We start from the raw sequence: 18,874 nt of genomic DNA, 5'->3' as shown, positions 1-18,874 counted from the left end.
AATTAATTAGTAGGCCTACTATCGATTTGTTTTCATCAAACATTTTTTTAAAACTCTGATGGGGGGGGTGGGGGGGTCCCATTCTATATGCCATTCCGATCAAAGGGTGTCAAGATGTTACAATGATGTGTGATTTACTAGAAGGGAGGTGAAAGACAAGAAGTGTGGGGGAGGGGAGGGGGTGGGGAGCATCCTACAGGAGCTACCCGTATCAAAGCGAACACGTTAAGACAATGTTCTTACCTAACCACAAGCATATATCCTGGATAGTAAAAGGGACATTGTTTGAAATTGAAAATGAAGGAAGCAATGAGAGAAGGTAATGTCAAGCAAATAAAACCGAAAGGCTTTAAATTACTAAATTAAATCTTTTATCGCTTGTATCATTTCATGTTATCGAAGAATCTTTCAGGTGGCTCATGAGCGGTTAACCGTGGTGATCTGTTAACCTTTAGGCTCGGTTGTCTTTGACATCGTGACGTCCAATGTTTAAAGGGATACCATGATCCGATAAAATCCGATCCGATCCAATAAAAAGGAGTGTTAGCTCAATGGTTAACGCCGGTGCCTTTCAATCATAAGGTCCCCGGTTCGAGTCACTCTAAGATTAATGTATGTCGTCCATTTACAAAGTTGTTGACAATTTACAATTCATAATCATGGACGTTAAATATGAATGTAAGAGACTGACTTCGGTCAGCTTGCGGCTTTGATAAGCCAATGATGGCTTCTTCGCGAGTTCCTCCTTGCAGGAGGAACTAAAATACATACAAACATACATAAAGAAAAATTGCTTCGCAGTCAAGAAATGAAAGCCAAACATGCCGATAATCGTTTCCACGAAAAATTATCATACATGCATGTGCGAATCACGTTAGCTTGTTAGCGGTTAACCGTATAATGACATTTTGTTTAAAACTTGTTGTTCAAAAACGCGTCATCAAGTTTATTCATATTTAACAAATGCGTAATATTCCATCGATCCTATTGTTCATACATATCAAATAGCGTACTATAAACAATACTCCAGAACACACATCAGGACCGTTTTGTTAGACCCCCGGATCATTGTGGTGTTTGCTGGATCACCGGTCCTCCCACCCCCCCCCCCCCAACTTTAGGCCTACTTTCAGTACTGACAACAAAAAAGGTGACAGGGTATCTTACTTAAATTCGTACTAGAAAATACTTTGATTTTTTCATTTTGATTTTGATTTATTTGATTTTCTACAGGTAATAAATATATACATGTGGAGGGAAGTCCTCTAAAAAGCCAATTCAGGCTTAACAAGGTAAAGGACTCCCAAGAAAGAAAGAAAAAAATGACACATTATGTTTGAGAGTGCAATTGCAGAATATGTGCTGTACGTGAAACCTTTTAGTGTTTAAAAACACGGCGGCAGAAGTGACATCTACCGTGTTGCATATTCATTTCTGACGTCACATGATGCAACGATCACCACCTTTAAGTTTACGTTTATTCAGCACCGTATACAGCGTTTAGCTTTAAGTATCTTTGCTATCAAAAGAGTCTCCATCCATGGTTGTAGTAGTGGAACGGATATATTTACCAAGTAGCCTTTATGCCACAATTAGTCCTGTTTGTTCTCTCCTTGTACCCTATTCATGACCCCGTAATTGACTCCCTTCGGCCCTATAGTAACCAGCCCACAATATTTGCTCAGTTTTTGTTCTCCTTGTAATGTAATGTTAGTGAGGCTATTTTTGTGTGCGTTGGTACATCCTACCATGATCCTACATACCCTTCATAACCGTTGCCGTTAATACAGTACTAGGAAATATCATTAAAATATATCATCGTCGCCAATTCGGCAGACTTTTTTTTTTTTGTATATTTGATGAAGAGCAACTTGAAGAGAGATAGAGAGAGAGAAAATATATACATATATATATTCTCAGAGCAAGGTAAGATTTCCAGGCTTAGTAGTATGTTTTCATCAACAGTATTTAAATAAAGGAAATAATCAGATTGGTGAATTTTTGAAGCAAATGTCACGTTTTCGCTCGTGACTGATTTTAATTTATATCCTTCTAAAAAACCTTTGTTTGCATAAAAAAGACTTTGTTTGCATAGACAACGAGTTGGAAACAAACATCCACACAAGGGGAAGTAGAGGAGGGGGGGGGGGGTAGAAATTAGTCATACTTCTGTAAAAGTAGAAGAGAAAAAAAAGCAACTTCAGTAACAAAATAAATTGGTAATCTCTGCAGAGTCCATGTTAACCTTTATCATTATAACCTACCAGTGGCGTGTGAAGCTGTAAGAAAAAACAGGAGCCAAAATAGGATTTAGGATTTAGGAAACTTTCCCAGAAGATTGTTTGGTTTTGTAGATGCTACAGTGGCCAAGATTTGACATTTGAAAGTGTGAATTTTGTACTCAACTTGTCAACTTTCGCCCTTTGCTCTCGAATTCTACTTGTACTCGTGTAGTCATGCTGTTGTACTCGTACACTACCAATCTGCTAAGAAGGACAAATTAAGATTATATGACAGAAGAATTTCTTTCATGTATACTTTAGTGGCAGAAATTATGCGAAATATAAGTACAAAAATTCATGACTGGTAAATTGTTGTGAGCACCAAACCCACATTTAACAAAAAACTTATATCCCTCAATTTTCTCAGTCCAAAAAAAAAAAACACTTTCGGATGTCGCAAAACACATATATAGGCCTAGTGGTTGTTTTACTTGATAATACGAATAATGTAGAAAACTGTCTTGTGTTTGATAGAATAAAGGATATCAAATCCTGGTCTTGTTTTAAATGGACGACGTAAGCCAAAAAAATCAAATTTCATATGTTACAGTACGTTAACTGCTATCATTCGAGGTTGCATTTCTATACCACTTTTCCATTTCTGAGGAAGGATCCTTTAAGCATCCGAGGTTGATGAATTTAAATATGTGGACCACGTGTTATAACACACTAGCAGTTATGTCAGTTCCTCAGATGTAACACAAAACTTCATAAGTCAATGGAAAACATAAGACTAATAACGTTCTCAATAACTTGTTTACAAATGCCAGTACAAATTTGTCTTGGGCAATTAGTGTTACAATGTCCTACATTGGTGCTTTGTTTTTAATATTAAGTTCAAATAACATCATTTGATTGAGTTATTATTATAATAAAAGATGAAGACGAAAATAACATTAACGTTAAGGCCTGTATACCGGGAAGCTGACGTCATCATTAATTTAGCCTTAAAGGAGCATACCAGAGAAATTAACACGACAAAAAGCTGAATATCTTTGAAAATGGAATCTCTGTAGGTTCAATACTGGTCTAGCACTTACAATTTTATTTCTTGGGGTATGACAAAGCAAGACTATAATTCTGATTAAAAGTGGTTCTTTAAGGAATCACATGGACAGAGCTGCCTGACGCGAATTCCATGTGCACGAGAAATGATTTGGGGTCAAGAGTAGGTGTAATACTAGGCCTCACATTTCCATTTTGTTTTGGTAATTTGACAATCAAAATGACTATAATGAAGTTTCCGTCACTAACTTCATATCAAAGATAAAAAGCGGTCCCCAATATATTTCCCAAGAGTACATTCTCTGAACGTTGAAATGAAAGCCAGGACGAATCAATCAGGATACTATACGAATGTCACACTTATGTTGTCTGAGTAGAATGAACATTCTTGTTTAAATGTTTATTATGTCATTTGATATGTACTCTGAACACTGCGGGGAACGTCTCTTCCACAATTAATTGGTGGGCTATGATTTAGAGAAAAGAAGGGAAAGATGGAGAGGTTGAGAGAGAAAATAAATAAATAAAATAACCAAGGAGAAATATATGGAGATTGTCTCTTTAGGAGATGCTGCTTCTTTCCTCCTATAAGGTTGGAGAATCGCAAATAATTCATTGGCACCTCGGGTGTGTAAGATAATTGCTTCTCTCATTAACGATAATGTTTTTTTTTTATTTATGACGTTTATCTCGGCCATTTTGTCTAACACTAACAGACAATCTTTGAACTAATATGTTGATATCATTTCTTGAGAAAACAAATTGTATTTCTTAAAGCATGCAGCTACATGCTTAAACGTATTTGCAAACTTAGAGGGGAAAACACTGCATGAGTCTTTAAATTTGTTGAAAGACACATTTTCACAGTTCTTTTTTACAACAATTTCGCAGTGCGCTGGGTAGTATCTTTGTTGTATATGCGTGCTTTGGATTTCCATTGACAGAGGATGTAAACTCCAAAACAGAAAAAGTGTTTAAATATGGGAGGCCAACAGGTTCCTGTACCACATAATAGGATGGTGTTCTGAAAGATATGGCTATGTCGTCAGAGGCGTAGCAAAATGATAATCAGGCGGTTCATTGAACCAGGCCGCCCAAATGCCCAGGGGCTTACAAGGGTTTAATTTCGAAAGTTTGAGCCAAATAGGACAACAAACTGCAGATATGCTTTCTTTCATGATTAGTTGAATGAGTAACAATATGCTTAGTCTTGTTAGCCTGGTTGAGTTCAATACCAGAATTATCATGGTTGCCTGTTTATTTTTCAATACTGTGAATTTGTTTTGCCTTGTGTCAAGTGCAATTATGTATTGTTAGATGAAGTAACGTTGCATGTCCCCAGCTCTGCTTTTAAGGCGAGGCCTATGTAAACCGTTTCTATACGCCACTGCATTCATCTTCTAAGAACAATGTATCCATAATGTAAATTAATACCTGATTGGCATAATATTTGTGTATATTAAAGGAATCTCAACATAAACTTTTACCTATATACCAGAAAATGTATGCATCTCTCATAAACATCATGACGTACTTTTACAGCGCCTTTTAACCTCCTGCTCACAAACACCATTAGTATGTGTTAACTGTAAGACTGACGGCTTTAAAACTTACAAAGATATCTTGGTGTAAGAAGTCCTAAAAAATGTATGTACATTCATAGAAAATTTGTGAAAAGAAGATTCAAGCAGCTTTTGGACTGATTTGGGTGTATTCTATAAAGTTTTCATCATATAGCCTATATATATATATATATATATATATATATATATAAATATATAAATATATATATATATATATATATATATATATACATATATATATATATATATATATATATATATATATATATATATATATATATATATATATATATATTTATATATTAATTTGGTCACAAAACAATCGCAAATGATAAAGGGAAATCAATAATCTCTGTGTTTCTTTTTCGCCCGCAAAATAACTGACATTAAGTCAAGATAGACGAATAACATTGATATCTAGTATTTTGTTTTGTTTTATCCAAACCTCTTTTTATCGGGAATGGTCCATCATTGTCATGTATATTAGCCCAGCATTTCATGTTTTCTGTTGTTTAACCTAATTTTCCTGCTACACGTGTCCGTAAGTATTTATTTTTATATTCACGTAAATATAGAGTTTTGCCAAACATAATTGTCAAAACGACCTTCTTTATATCATCGTAAATATTTCACGAGAAGTTTACTTTAAAGTGTTAAATTGATAAAGTATGTAAGCCAATCATTGACATAATCATCTGAAGCGATCTAATAAATGAGGTTAATTATGAAACATAAATAACTGATCACATTTTCTTGACATTTTCGTCTCAAAGAAAAAAATCCACCTCTTTGTATATGAAATGTGTTAACTGCTATAGTTATAAACTACTAACATTTGCGACGCAACACGATCGTACATTCATAGCATGCAGGATGTTTAAGTTTTAAGAGTTAAATCTGCATTTCGCTTTTGGCGGACATTTTACTATAGTTTCAAATCCGAATTATGCCTATATGTGATAACTATACCTATAACGAAATACGATATCTTGTATACAAAGTCTTGAAAGAATTCTACAAAGTTCCATTGAAGAAAGGTAATCTGGCTTTTTTTCATTCATTTGCTAAATAATCACAACATTGAACTTTGCGATTAGAACACAAATAGTCGACTAAAATCAGCCTAAGATTGCTTTTACACTTGAGTCGGATCTGATCCCCTGCTCAGGATCAGATCCTCTGCTCAAGATCAAGGGTTGAATTGTAAATGCAGATCAGATCCGGATCCGATACTCCGATTTTGTTCTTGGCAAGGAGGGGGGGGGGGGAGGATCATATCCCGAGCAAGAGATCAGGCTTTGTAGTGTAAATGCTCTAGGATCAACGGTGACCCGAGATCTTAATGTTGGAGTCAAGATGTAGAATTCTTAGGCAAGGCCTAGCTTTCTCTCTCGCAGTACATGTGATGTGCTGATTCGATTGTATACACTACACAACGACATTCTTTATTATGATAACACAACCTACACATGTGTTTGTGTTTACGTTCGTCGAAGATCAGACAAGTTTTATACATTTAGTGCGCATGCTCGTGAGCTGCTCTTTCGCAATACGTCTGGAAGCCGCTTCCGCTTAAGCACTCGCCGTGCACAGGGAGGATCAGAGCTAAGTGTAAATGCGCCCGGATCAAGGCATGTTATGGTTAACTGATAATGCGATGTCTTAATGAGATCAGTTTTGGCTCTAGCACCCCCCCCCCCCACGCAATCCTAAACTTTGAAGAAAACATGAAAAATTGTGAATGTGCTTCTATGAGATTCCTACGGTATCATTCATATTCACGTTTGGTAGAAAACGTTTCAACTTCTAATGCTGTTATCTCGACGACGCTGGGCAGGAATTGAATGTAAAATTAAAAATATAATAAAAAAGATTCATAGAATATGCCTCTCTGATTAGCCAAAAATATATTTTTCACCTGATCTATCCATTTAAGTAGCTTGACTACATCAGGCAAGATCCAACGAAATCAGTGGGGAAATCTGAATTTTTTAACAATAGGATATTTGTCAGAATGATGTAAGTGATTTATTCAATTAATATTCTTTACTTATTTTAGCTCACTACATTTTCACCATGTCATTTTTTTGTTATTTCACCTCTTCTCAGAAAGTAGGGATTATTAAACACCTAATTATGGAAGGTAACTGCGATGAAAATGACATGCCCGGCTGGGAACGTTTTGAAGACAAGATGGGAAATACATCCACTGACGATAGTCCGTTAAATAAAACGACTGGTCATCGAAGGCGATATTCGATTATCGTTAATAAAAGACGGCCTTCTACTTCATTTCAACGTCATCAAAATATTCCCAATGAAAATAGACTGTTTTTTCATTCTCGCGATCAACCACGAAAATCAACCAAAATGTCAGCAAATATTGCGCGCATATCTGGTCAACCTGGCAGCGATACAGAAGAAGAAGAAGAAGAAGAAGAAGAAGAAGACAATTCTGATGCGATCTCAATCGCATCTCATACGTCATCACTGGATTCTCTATCAGAACTGCAGAAACGGATAAAGGAGATAAGGAACGCCAGAAAGGTCAAAATTGCTAAAGGGAGCATATTAACAATTCCCACCGGTGTACTTTGCACTGTAACAGATCAAAAGGAAGTACTTGATCATCCGCGAGGTTTTAGACGATTCGAACAAAGACAGGGAAAAAATACTGTCATTCTGACTACGGGCAAACAATTACCTCTAAAACTAAATGAAAAACAGACAATTGTCAAATCCGAGGCAGTTCTCGTAAAATCGAGACGAAAATTTCATAGCGAAGGCAACATTCAGACAGGTACTTTGCAAACAAGGAGATCGGAGAAGTACTCGAACTTTTCAAACGATGCAGAGTTAAAGGCAAAAAAGGACAGGCGAAATTCTGTAATTTTATCAAAAATGATCGCACATTCTGTCCAAACTGGGCATTTCGATACGAGCGACGATCTTGATTCACCTGATATGAGATCGTATCAACATCGGAAGTCGTTGAGACGAGGTTCTCTGTTAACGCATGAAGGCGTCGAAGCTACGCCCCGCGAATTGGCGAGAAAAAGGCGGTCATCGCTCGCAGTGCCTTTCTATCGAAGCAGACGACAGTCTATCGCTTTGGGTGATGACGTCATAGGCGAACAGATAATGGATAACCGGTCGAGGAGAAACACCCGCCGAGGGGAGTCTATGGCACGTGACTTTCAGCTCGTCATTGAAAAACAGAAACAGAAGGTGATTATGATGAAAAAGAGGGATTCAAATGTACAGTGCCTTTAAAGGGCCATTTAGATGAATGAGATCAACATGTTTAAACAACAAGTAGGCCAATGAGATTTATATGTTCAACGCAGGTTGAAATGCAGTGTCTTATTTTATTTCCATCCATTCCAGAATTATTACCCTCCTCATGCCCCCCCCCCGATAAAAAAGAGGGGTTGAACCTTTACAGAAACAAGAAATCAGATATAATTGACCTATTTCTTCTATTTCTTCTTCATCTGAACTTACTGAAGCTAAATCAAATTAACATATAAATATGCACTGCTAAGCCAGATTGACATACATCACCATACTGTTACTTATTTGGGAATTCCGAGAAATGCATTTGAACTTTACCAATTCATTGATGCGATTACAACGATCTTTTAAGATGCATATTGTGGTGGAAGAATTGTAGCACAACAACCTACAAAATATCAGTAATCAAAATAATAGCTGAGAAATATGTATTTTCCCCATAATTTCTGGAAATCATGAAGTTCCTTGAAAAATAAAGTTATGTTTGTTCCCATACAGTTTATTAAACTCCCTTATGGTTTGAAACTTAAAAAAAATTTCAGAAACTTCCAGAATTAACAGGAAAGTGATACTTCAAAGTTTGTGTACAGTGGGACAATATACCTCCTCACACACGTGACTATTATGCAAATTTTCTTGGACACAGAGAGCAGTTGCTTTGGAAAGATTTCGTCGAGCAGTCAGGATTGTAAAAATCTGTGTGAAATTATGTCTCTGGAGTTTGTTGAAGTAAGTGAAAAGCTCTAGTTGTTGGTCTGATTATAAAATGTAAGATACACGTACAGACAAACAGACAGACAAACAGACAGACAGACAGATAGACAGATAGACAGACAGACACACAGATGTGCAATTATGCACTATTTTCCCAACGCAATACTATTATTTGCCGTGGCACTGAAGGTATATACTAAAGGTAAAAATAATGTTATGTTACTATGACATCAACTTCTCAAATACACAATAACACGTAAGCCCATTACTGCCGAACACAAATATATGTTAACATCGTAATTACGAATTATTATTTCGTAATAACGAATTATTATTTCGTAATTTCGATTAATTAATTCGTAATAACTAATTATTATTTCGTTATTACGAATCATTTATTCGTAATTATTAATTCGTAATTACGAATTATTAATTCGCATCTACAAAATAACAATTCGTAATTACGAAGTAACAATATTTTTTGTTTGGCACTAATGGGCATTCGTACTATAACATATTCAAGACAACTTGATGAAACACACATGTTAAATTGTTATGATGCTGTACGTGTGACTCTAACCTTGGCAACACGCCAACAAAGATAATAATACTGTAGTTTACAAGTAACAATTAAGTGTTATCGTGACAAAATGATCAAAGTTGCTAAGTAGTTGTGTTGCAGTTCACATGTCAACACGCTGATATATATGTCATTTCGTAGATGCTTTACGTAACATGAATGTGCTAAATCCCACAATTCTTACATGTAAAGTAAGAACAGGTCAGTTATATACCTATGCTATAAACCGTCTTCGCCATTTTTGTTTTTATATTTGTTTTAAAAATAAACAGAAAAGCATGAGTCTTAATATTATTTTACAACATGAATGTTACTTCTTTCCTATTCTATCTCTTTTTTTTTGTTTTAATTTCTATTTTCTTTTATTGTTTTTTTTGTTTGTTTGTTTTTCTTCTCTTAAAGAGCTGCTAAAGAAAAGACCACCTACATTCCTCTCGGTCATTTGTCCAGCGGAGGAACACTCATGTTTGATCCTGATTATTACAAAGCTCAACGGCAGGTAAGGGCTTCCGTAGTATAGTAGTCACTCTATGACGTCACCATATTGTCATCACTGAAACAATTTGAGAGGAAACACAAAGGAGGCTGGAAGTGGGAAGGGGAGGGGGTGGATGGGCGAAAACGTTCAATCGGGGGATATTATAACATTTAGCAGGGGAAGAATTAAACCATACTTCCTAGAGTCCATTATAAAGGAACCCTATCTCTTTCCTGACCCAGGACTTCCCACTCTGTAACCGATCCCTTGGGATTGGGTGTATAGCTAAATGCACGAAGGAACGAACGCACCAACGCAACAACGAAAGAACTAGTGGATGCGTTTTAATTTGAACAAAGACATTCTGCACAGGCTTAACCATATCGCAGAAGTAGTGTGCATGAATCCAATAGGATATGTCAGTCCTTTTGTTTCTCTGTAAATATCATATTTTCGGAATTGTCAAATTGAAATATTCTGCAAAACAGCGAACTACAACAAGGTCACTGAAAATTACAAGAGTCGTATGATTTGTCCGTAACTATGTGAAATCAATTCCCACAATGCAAATGAGTAGGCCTATGCTTCTGCGAAGTGAATTCTCTTTTATTTTTCAAGAGGATAGTTGACCAACAGTTGAAGATGAGTCCTACAGAGGTGTTTAAAGTGTTCTTCTACTTGCCTAAATGTATTTCCTTGCAAGTTGGCATTGACCTTATCATTAGCTCACGAATTATTCATATCGAACTTTTGGGCTATTTTGACACCATTAAATGCTTCAGTACGTGATTTAGCATCCGTAAAGCGTGTTTACAAACTTAAAAGTACCGCATCACGAGGTTCGAAATAACATGCATATATATATGTATATAGAGTCGGTCATTTCTTCTTGTTTCCATAGCAACGGTTATCAGATGAGGCCAAGCTGATACTTCAGAAACACCCAACCGAAAGAACTGAGAAAGAATTACAATACGTAAGTGTTGCTTTTTCTTCAAATCACCGCTCACTTAAAAAAAACGTAGAAACAGAGAAAAGGAGACAACAAAAATAAGTGGACATTTGCTTTTTCTTCGCCAAAGGCCTTTTTTCTTTTTCTTTGACTATATATTACTTCATGCTAATTGATGTATACTGAAATACGGCAAGTGAGAGCGGAAGATGGAGGTTTGACTTGGGTGAAAATATCTATTTTTAGTAAAACGTAAACACGTGTAAATTTAAGGGTGGAAAAAACATCATGGTTTTATTGTGAATTATTGCGAGATAATGGACCATTCGATACCTTAAACATCCATTAGACTGTAAATTAAAGGTACTGCCTTGTATGTGTGACCGGAGCGTGGTGGTAATAAAAATGTTACTCTATCAGTCGCAACAGAATTTATGAACAGAGGGATGACACTGGCCGAGATCATTGAGACGGGATTTAGCATCCAAAGTCTGTGAAGGACTTCAAAACATACTTTTGTCAAGGAAGTTGCAAGGAATATGGCATAGGAGTCAAAAGGAATAGACAACAATAATATTGATGCACATTACTTTATAATGGTAAAGGAATTGTATTAAGGCAATTAGGGTTCAATGTGGAAAGTCAACTTAGTGTGAAATATATAAGGATGAAAAATGGCACATTAATATAGCATACTGTTGAAATACAACACTCGATACGGCCAATCAATGGTCAAACTTAATAAACCAACAAAAAAATTGTACGAACTTAAAACAAAAGGGGACTATAGTTAGCAACTGAGTAGTCAAACAGCTGACTCTGTAACTTAAAACAATATAAACTTAAAAGCGCCGTAATTACAAAAGACTGTACACAGTGGCAGGTCTGGATACTATTCAACTGTGGTACATTTATGAAGCTAGATGGCTAAGTTGGTGGCGTCTTTATAACGAGTGGACATCGGATAGTGGCGGCGGGGTAGACTTGTATGTAAAACAGTACTTATAGTTTGGACCCATCACAAAATAATACAATATAAACAACAAACTTTTCACATTGTACATTGTCAAGGTTGAACTAAAATACAACTATTAGAGCTTATTTTGGAAGGTTTGATACAAGTTGGTAGAAAAATCCATTAAAAGTCCAAACTAAAAATCGCGCCTGTTGCTAGTACTTCGTTCTTATTGCAAATGAGGAAGAATATGTCAGACATTTTGAAATTTCTGAGTTGCTATTTTGTTGCGTAACGCTCAAACTAATATGAAGATACTTTTGACTTTCCACAGGTTCAGATCGCCCTACGTAACATCCGGGCTTTCGCCACTTATCCAATCAGAATGCAAGTAAAACTATGCAGAGTAGGATGGCTGGAAGAGTGAGCAAAATTTCCATTACTTGACAATCTTCCTATATCTTTTTTTACTAACTTTACAACTTATCATGTTTCTTTCCTGTGTTCCATTTTTCTATCGAGCATATCCTCTCTCATTCACTTTCATTTTAGATATAGTTGGACAGAAAATAGCTTATTCCACCATCACAGCTATCTTGATGAATTATTTGTTAAATGTTAATCTGATATTTCAACGTGCTGACTACTAACGCATTGCAAACTATACATGGTGAACATTTTATAACTTCAACAGATCTATAACACTTACCCCATCCCATGGGTGGGAAGCGAGCCATTCAATTTTCTGAGGATTAAAGTCCCCAGAAGTATACCGAGTTGTGCCCTTCCACCGACGGACATTTACAAAGCCATTGAAATTTAAGCTGAATCTTGCCCCCCCCCCGGTATCTCAAACCGGTATAGGGGATTCTAAACTAGCTTTTGCAAATTCTTTACCAAACGTTCGTATTCCACAGATTCGGACCAGGAAGAGCGATCGTGAGACAAGGCCATCCTCCGACAACTTTCTACTTTATATTATATGGCACGTGTAAGTATCCGTGGTCTTTCAAAAATATATATACCTATATATATATTTAACTATATATGTATATATATAACTATATATATATAATTATATGTATATATAACTATATTTATACATACATATGTACACACATATTAACATAGATATATAGGCCTAGATACATATACATATACATAAATACATACACACATCCATACTACACCGACACCGACGTTTGTGGCACACATTTACGGACATCATTGATTTCCCTCAAGGATGGAAGAAAATTGAATGATTCGCGAGTTAATCCAATCATCTTTCGACGATGTAAGAAAAATAGCCTAAAGTTATTTGACTTGCCCATACTCAGGCAACCTAGACTGTCGGAAAAACCTTTCACCACCTCAAAATAAAATAAAATCTCTTTAATTTAAATTTAATGAAGGATCATCTGAAACGCATTGATTAAGGAATAATACACTTAATTTTTACTATATCTCGATTCAGACCATTCATATAACGGTCAGTGGCATATAAAACTTAGTAGAGTATGTTTTATATCGGTTAATCGGTCTCGGCCTGTATTCTGTCAAGACAGTTTACGATACTTGTATTAGATTGCTCATCAACATTTAACCTGATTATATCTAGGCTATTATCTATTGTCTGTCTAAAGAGACTCGTGGTACTTTAGTTGACGTAACACTGTCTAGATCATCATGTCGGTTAAAGTCTAGATGTAAAGTATAAATGGGGTTGATAGTGGATAAAGTTGCTAGGTATTATGGTCTAGAGTCTAGACTCTACCTTGGTAAGCTTTTCTTACAAAGTTTCTGCTTCTGGGCCATTTAACTTAGATTATGTGTATTAGGATACACAATGCACAGTATAGATAGCTCATTAACCTATACACGCGAACGATATTGTAACTATTCCCTTTAGAAGGGATTTCCTGTGATCCCTCACATGACGTAATCCTGTCATAATCACACGCTTACAGTCTCGATGTAACGGGACTGGGATCGCTATGGATTAAGTTGTTTGGTATTCGTGCCCAGGCTTGGGCGACTTTCCTTAAAAAGTACCCAGAACATCTTTAAATTCCTCATGCAAATAAAGGAGTTATAGTGTATATATAGCTTTTCAGTCTTTAATCTCATGGCATGCCGCCTTAATCACATGCATGCCGCCTTAATCACATGCATGCCGCCTTAATCACATGCATGCTGCCTTGATCACATGCATGCTGCCTTGGTCACATGCATGCCGCCTTGACAACATACATGTCGCCTTGATCACATGCATGCCGCCTTTGGTCACATGCATGCCGCCTTGATCACATGCATGCTGCCTTGATCACATGCATGCGGTTATAGTCTCGATATATGAGCAGTGGGGTTAAGATTGGATCAAATTGTTGTCCAAAAACGTAAGTTCTATCTTGTGTAAAGTTTCTTAAAAAGGTATCATTTATGTGTGTTATCGTCTACTAACAGCCATGTATATGGGTCTCATAATCATACCTATAGCTTACATCATTGTCAATGTCTCTGTCGGTTTTATACGCACTTAATAACTTCCATCCTGATCGGTCAAGTTTGGATGGATCGATGAATTGCCAAATAAATCGATCAATATATATGTATACTCATAAAATGTACATATTAAACATATACCGGTTTCCAAACAATTAAACCATTAAAGTTTGAAGCTTTTGTTGTCTTGAATGTTTGACACAAATTTTTTGTCAAGAAGTTTCATTATTATGCGCATAAAATCAGATCTCGTTATACTTCCCTCGTGACCCTCTACAATTTTTTTCTTCTAGTGGTAGTTTCTGTTCTCAACATGGCTGACGGTAAGAAGACTCCACAAGCTGTTGCATACCTTAACCGAGGGGACAGCTTCGGAGTAAGTCAATGTTTATTTGATTTCGTGAGCAATCATTTTGTGCGATCGATGAGAGTACAAATATCGCCGTCGTATCTTTAATTGTCCACTCATGGAGAAACTCTTACAGGTAGTTAATGAATCGTTGAATTTGTGTGTATCTGCGTGTTTGTGCTTTTAAAGGAGCATTCGAGATGTTTATTATATCTTAAAACAGCTCTTTGATTTGAAATTTATAAAAAAAAATGTCAATGCTTAGTACATACTAAAATCCGATAACAGTATACTAATTGATTTAGTTTGTCAAATGTCATATCAAATAAATTATATAGTGAAGCCAAAATAGACAATTATGAAATGTTGAAAATTTACTTTTACATGTGTTTTATATTACTATGAAAATAGCGCCTTCGCTGACGAAATGTTGAGAATTTAATCAAAGTAATTAATTAATTAACTCTCTCAATTACATTAATTTGGTAAAACAATAACCTGCAAGGATGTCTTAGTTTGCATGATTAATTGATTGATTAATTAAAATCTCACTGTAAGGATTATTCAGATGTTTTTAAAATTGCTGACCAAATTCGAAACACTGTTTTGACAGGTGAATAATATCAATGATGGGGCTGATACAGTTTCGTTTTCTTGTTGCTATCTCTCAAAAAATGTCCAACCGCCTGTGGGTTTAAGCCATTAATTGTAAATAAAATACCTTTTCCCCAGTATTACTCAATAAAGGATTGCGATCAATCAAATCTAATACATGCAGATTAAATTGAAAAAGCCAATTTTAAAGGAGTAGTAAAAAAATATTTACAATGTCCATTGATTTCTGACATAACATCAACAAGGAAACATATATAACAAAAAACATAATTAAACAACTGTATACAATATTTGTGAACAGCAGCTAATTTACGCAATTACCCCACCCCTCCCTCCCTCTCCTCCCTCTATCCCCTCCCTCCATGTCCCCTTCCTCCACCCCCTCCATCCCCTCCACCCCTGTTCGAATCCCGCTACAGGCTCACATACTTATTCAGACCACTGTCTGGGCATAGATGTTATAATTCACAGCTCTCAAAACCATATATATTGATTTATTGTTATACTGTTTGGCTATAACGACATTTTCCAAACACATAATATTTACACAACTGTAATCCCTTATCATCAATATGTCGAATTTCCTTGTCTAACTAAATACTGACAATTCGTTTTAGGAACTTGCTATTCTTAACAACACACGCCGTGCCTCAACCGTCCTTACCGAAGATGACACTCAATTACTATGTATTTCCGTTCAAGTGAGTATACAGTTTTTTTGGTCATCTCATTTCCCTGGGGGCTTAACACTTTGTTATTGTATATCTCTCAATCAGTGGCAATTTTCTTCCCTAACTTCTTTCCCTTTTCATCTTGTCTTTGTTTTGTTTTATTCTGTATTTTCTTGGCAATTTACTTGATTGGAGAGTGAAGATTAGCAAAGGCGAGGGGGAAAACATGAGAGATATATTCGTTAAGGAGAAGATATTTTTTGGGCGGGAATTCTCGTTTGACAGAATTATGAGGTCAAAACGTGGTATTCATTATATTCGACATGCTATAGCAAAGAGTTTTTATCTCTCTCTGTCGCTATTTCACAAGGACGACTTAACAGACATTCGCTGAAGTCGATTGCTTTATAGTAACTCTGTTTTTATTTTGTATTAATAATATGTAAAACGCTTATTCAAATAATATTTGTACCGAAAAAAAAGCTGCCGAGAACCTTGACAGCTATGCAAACATTTCGACTGTACAAGGTAATTTTTCTTGTTCAAAAAGCTAGTAGTTTGCTTTAGCAATAAACAAATATCACCCTGCATCCTAACATGCAAATAAGAATATAGGCTACATATACATCTGTAATGGAATTGTACGTCCTAAGCTTTACGAATTGACGATAGATGTTAATTTCAATCATTCAAAATTTTACGGAGATGACAGTTCATGTTCCTAACTAGTGTCATAATGTATCCATGTCTCTATGGCCACTTGTGAAAATTAATTAAAAAGCCAAAAAGCCGAAACAAAAGTTTGATATCGCATTTATTATTGAGAAGATTCTTGATAATAGTACATTGTTGTAAGGTGTCCAAGTGAATGGTATATTTTAGTGATAAAACTTAAGTATACCAATTAAGATAAGTCATTTGAAAGCTTTTGTAACACAATGCATAAATGATTTGCATATCTTCAAATCTTGCCTATGATAGCGGTAATCATTGCATCCCTTAACAAAACCGTAGAGGCAGTGGCTGAGGGGGTCAATGGGCACAAACACCTTAGGGTATTGAATTGATATTGTGATTTTGAATGCAAAACACAAAGTTATCCCCAAAATGGACCCTCTGTGCGTTCATTAACGCAACTTCCAGTTTTATTTAAATGTATTTCAGCAAAATATTTTACATTCAGATAATTTTGTACTGTTAATATTCTTATTAAACAAAAGGGCACATTTAAAGTACGAAAGTGGAAAAGGGTACATTTAATAACAAAACGGGGCATTCGTAATTAATGAAAAGGGGGCATTTTATAAGGTTTGACACAAACCTTTGTCACCTTGCTCAGCCGCCCCTGTCAACAAACAAAACTTTATAGTGAATGGAATTGCACGACTCTCATGGTCTTTTTATTATTTTTGATTATTATAATTTTAATGAAGATATTTTTTGCTTATAACTTTCTTCTCATTATTTAGGATTATGAAGATATTTTTATGGTATCCGGGGGAATCAAGCATGTCAATGATCCGGATCAACATGCTTTCTTTACGTCACTGCGTTTCCTTAAGCACTGGCCAATCAACGTCTTCCAAAATCATCCAAATGATTGCTTGTTTCATTTCTTCAAGTGAGATATTATCTTTATTAATAATCATGATTTTTTGTTAAAAATGAAAGAAACGACAAAATCAAACGAGGGTTTTCAATCTATTTTGACAATCAATCCTTTTTAACGATATTAATATGGCGGTGGAAACTTACATCAAATCATGTATAATTATGACAGAAATGTTAAAAGAAGTATCCTGAAGGCATTTTAATATCCATGATTTGAATGTGTTTCCAGTACGGCGGGAAGAATATTATTTAATTTTAATCCCAAAACGAACGCGAATTTCTCTTTTTGATATTAAATAAAAAGACTCCAGGCTTGGAGCTACAGAATTTGAAATATATGTAGTGTTATAGACTAAATTGCGTGTTTGTGTGTGTGTGTTCACTGTGTGTGTGTGTGGAGGAATGCAGTCCATTCTTTTATTTCTCTCTTAGTTTCATCTGAAGTTAGAAAAATTATATTTTGTGTATTGACAGTGAAAGCAATTTTAAAATGAAAATATTATAGGCCCAAAACGTCAAGTTATCAATGAAATTTGTCACGGTGGCAACGTGTACATAGATTTATTCAAACAATGAACAATACCAAAATGCCTCATTTTACTAATAATCTAGTTTCCGAAATCTTCTCAAGTTGGACGTTTGTAAACATGCTCTTGTCAAAGAGTGCAAAAAGGAAAGACAAAATACGAAAATTAAAACAAGGTTATAACTAAAATTCATCGATTTCTCCTAATTGAAATCAGTTTGACTGCACGAGAAATTAGCTGGCACGTCTTTTGGTTTCGAGAATTCTAGTAAACCTAACTTTAAAGCTCTCATTTAATAACAAATATTTTATTTACAATACAAAATATACCCACCCACAAAACCACCCACCTACCCACCATACCTAACTGATGACGTCACATTTCGTCATCACTTATTTCTACTTGCACCCCAGTGAAACGGGTTTTTTTTTTGTGGTCGTATATTAAGGTTAGTACAATCAGCGAATTATCTGGAAAGGTAACATACAAGATCGAACAACTGCAGGTGCTGGAAAAAAATCTGTTCATACAGCCCAGTGAATGTTTGCTTTTTCGTTTTTATTGAAAAGAAGAAGGGAATATTTAGCAAACATAATTATATAATGAAATTCAAGTCATGGATTTTCCTTCCTCAGAGCTGGTGATTTGTTGGTGAAGGAAAGCGTCTTCTCGCCGTGGATTTACATTATAAAATCGGTAAGTTTACAATGAGCCTATGAGGGTGACTAAATGATAATTGTTGATATTATCGTGTGC

At 35.6% G+C, this 18,874-nt stretch overlaps 1 protein-coding gene across 1 annotated transcript; it reads left to right on the top strand.

The window, feature by feature from the left end:
* The first annotated feature begins 7,006 nt into the window (after positions 1 to 7,006).
* LOC139959348 (uncharacterized) lies at positions 7,007 to 18,874 on the top strand. Its single transcript, XM_071956842.1, has 10 exons — positions 7,007 to 8,098; positions 8,811 to 8,893; positions 9,861 to 9,957; positions 10,838 to 10,912; positions 12,178 to 12,266; positions 12,761 to 12,834; positions 14,639 to 14,721; positions 15,927 to 16,010; positions 17,450 to 17,601; positions 18,754 to 18,874. The coding sequence occupies exons 1-10, from the start codon at positions 7,007 to 7,009 to the stop codon at positions 18,827 to 18,829; spliced, it is 1,905 nt and encodes a 634-aa protein (XP_071812943.1). The 3' UTR covers positions 18,830 to 18,874.

The sequence above is a fragment of the Apostichopus japonicus genome, chromosome 19 (assembly GCF_037975245.1).
Source record: "Apostichopus japonicus isolate 1M-3 chromosome 19, ASM3797524v1, whole genome shotgun sequence".
Classification (NCBI taxonomy): Eukaryota; Metazoa; Echinodermata; class Holothuroidea; order Aspidochirotida; family Stichopodidae; genus Apostichopus; species Apostichopus japonicus.
The sequence above is the reverse complement of the archived record's forward strand: the minus strand, read 5'-3'. Positions and strand labels throughout refer to the sequence as shown.

Bases quoted from the DNA above. Each gene is read 5' to 3' on its own strand.
- LOC139959348 (XM_071956842.1), top strand. From the start codon at position 7,007: ATGGAAGGTAACTGCGATGAAAATGACATGCCCGGCTGGGAACGTTTT. The intron at 12,835-14,638 runs GTAAGTATCCGT...TTTTTCTTCTAG, and splicing joins CTTTATATTATATGGCACGT to TGGTAGTTTCTGTTCTCAAC. The intron at 16,011-17,449 runs GTGAGTATACAG...CTCATTATTTAG, and splicing joins TACTATGTATTTCCGTTCAA to GATTATGAAGATATTTTTAT.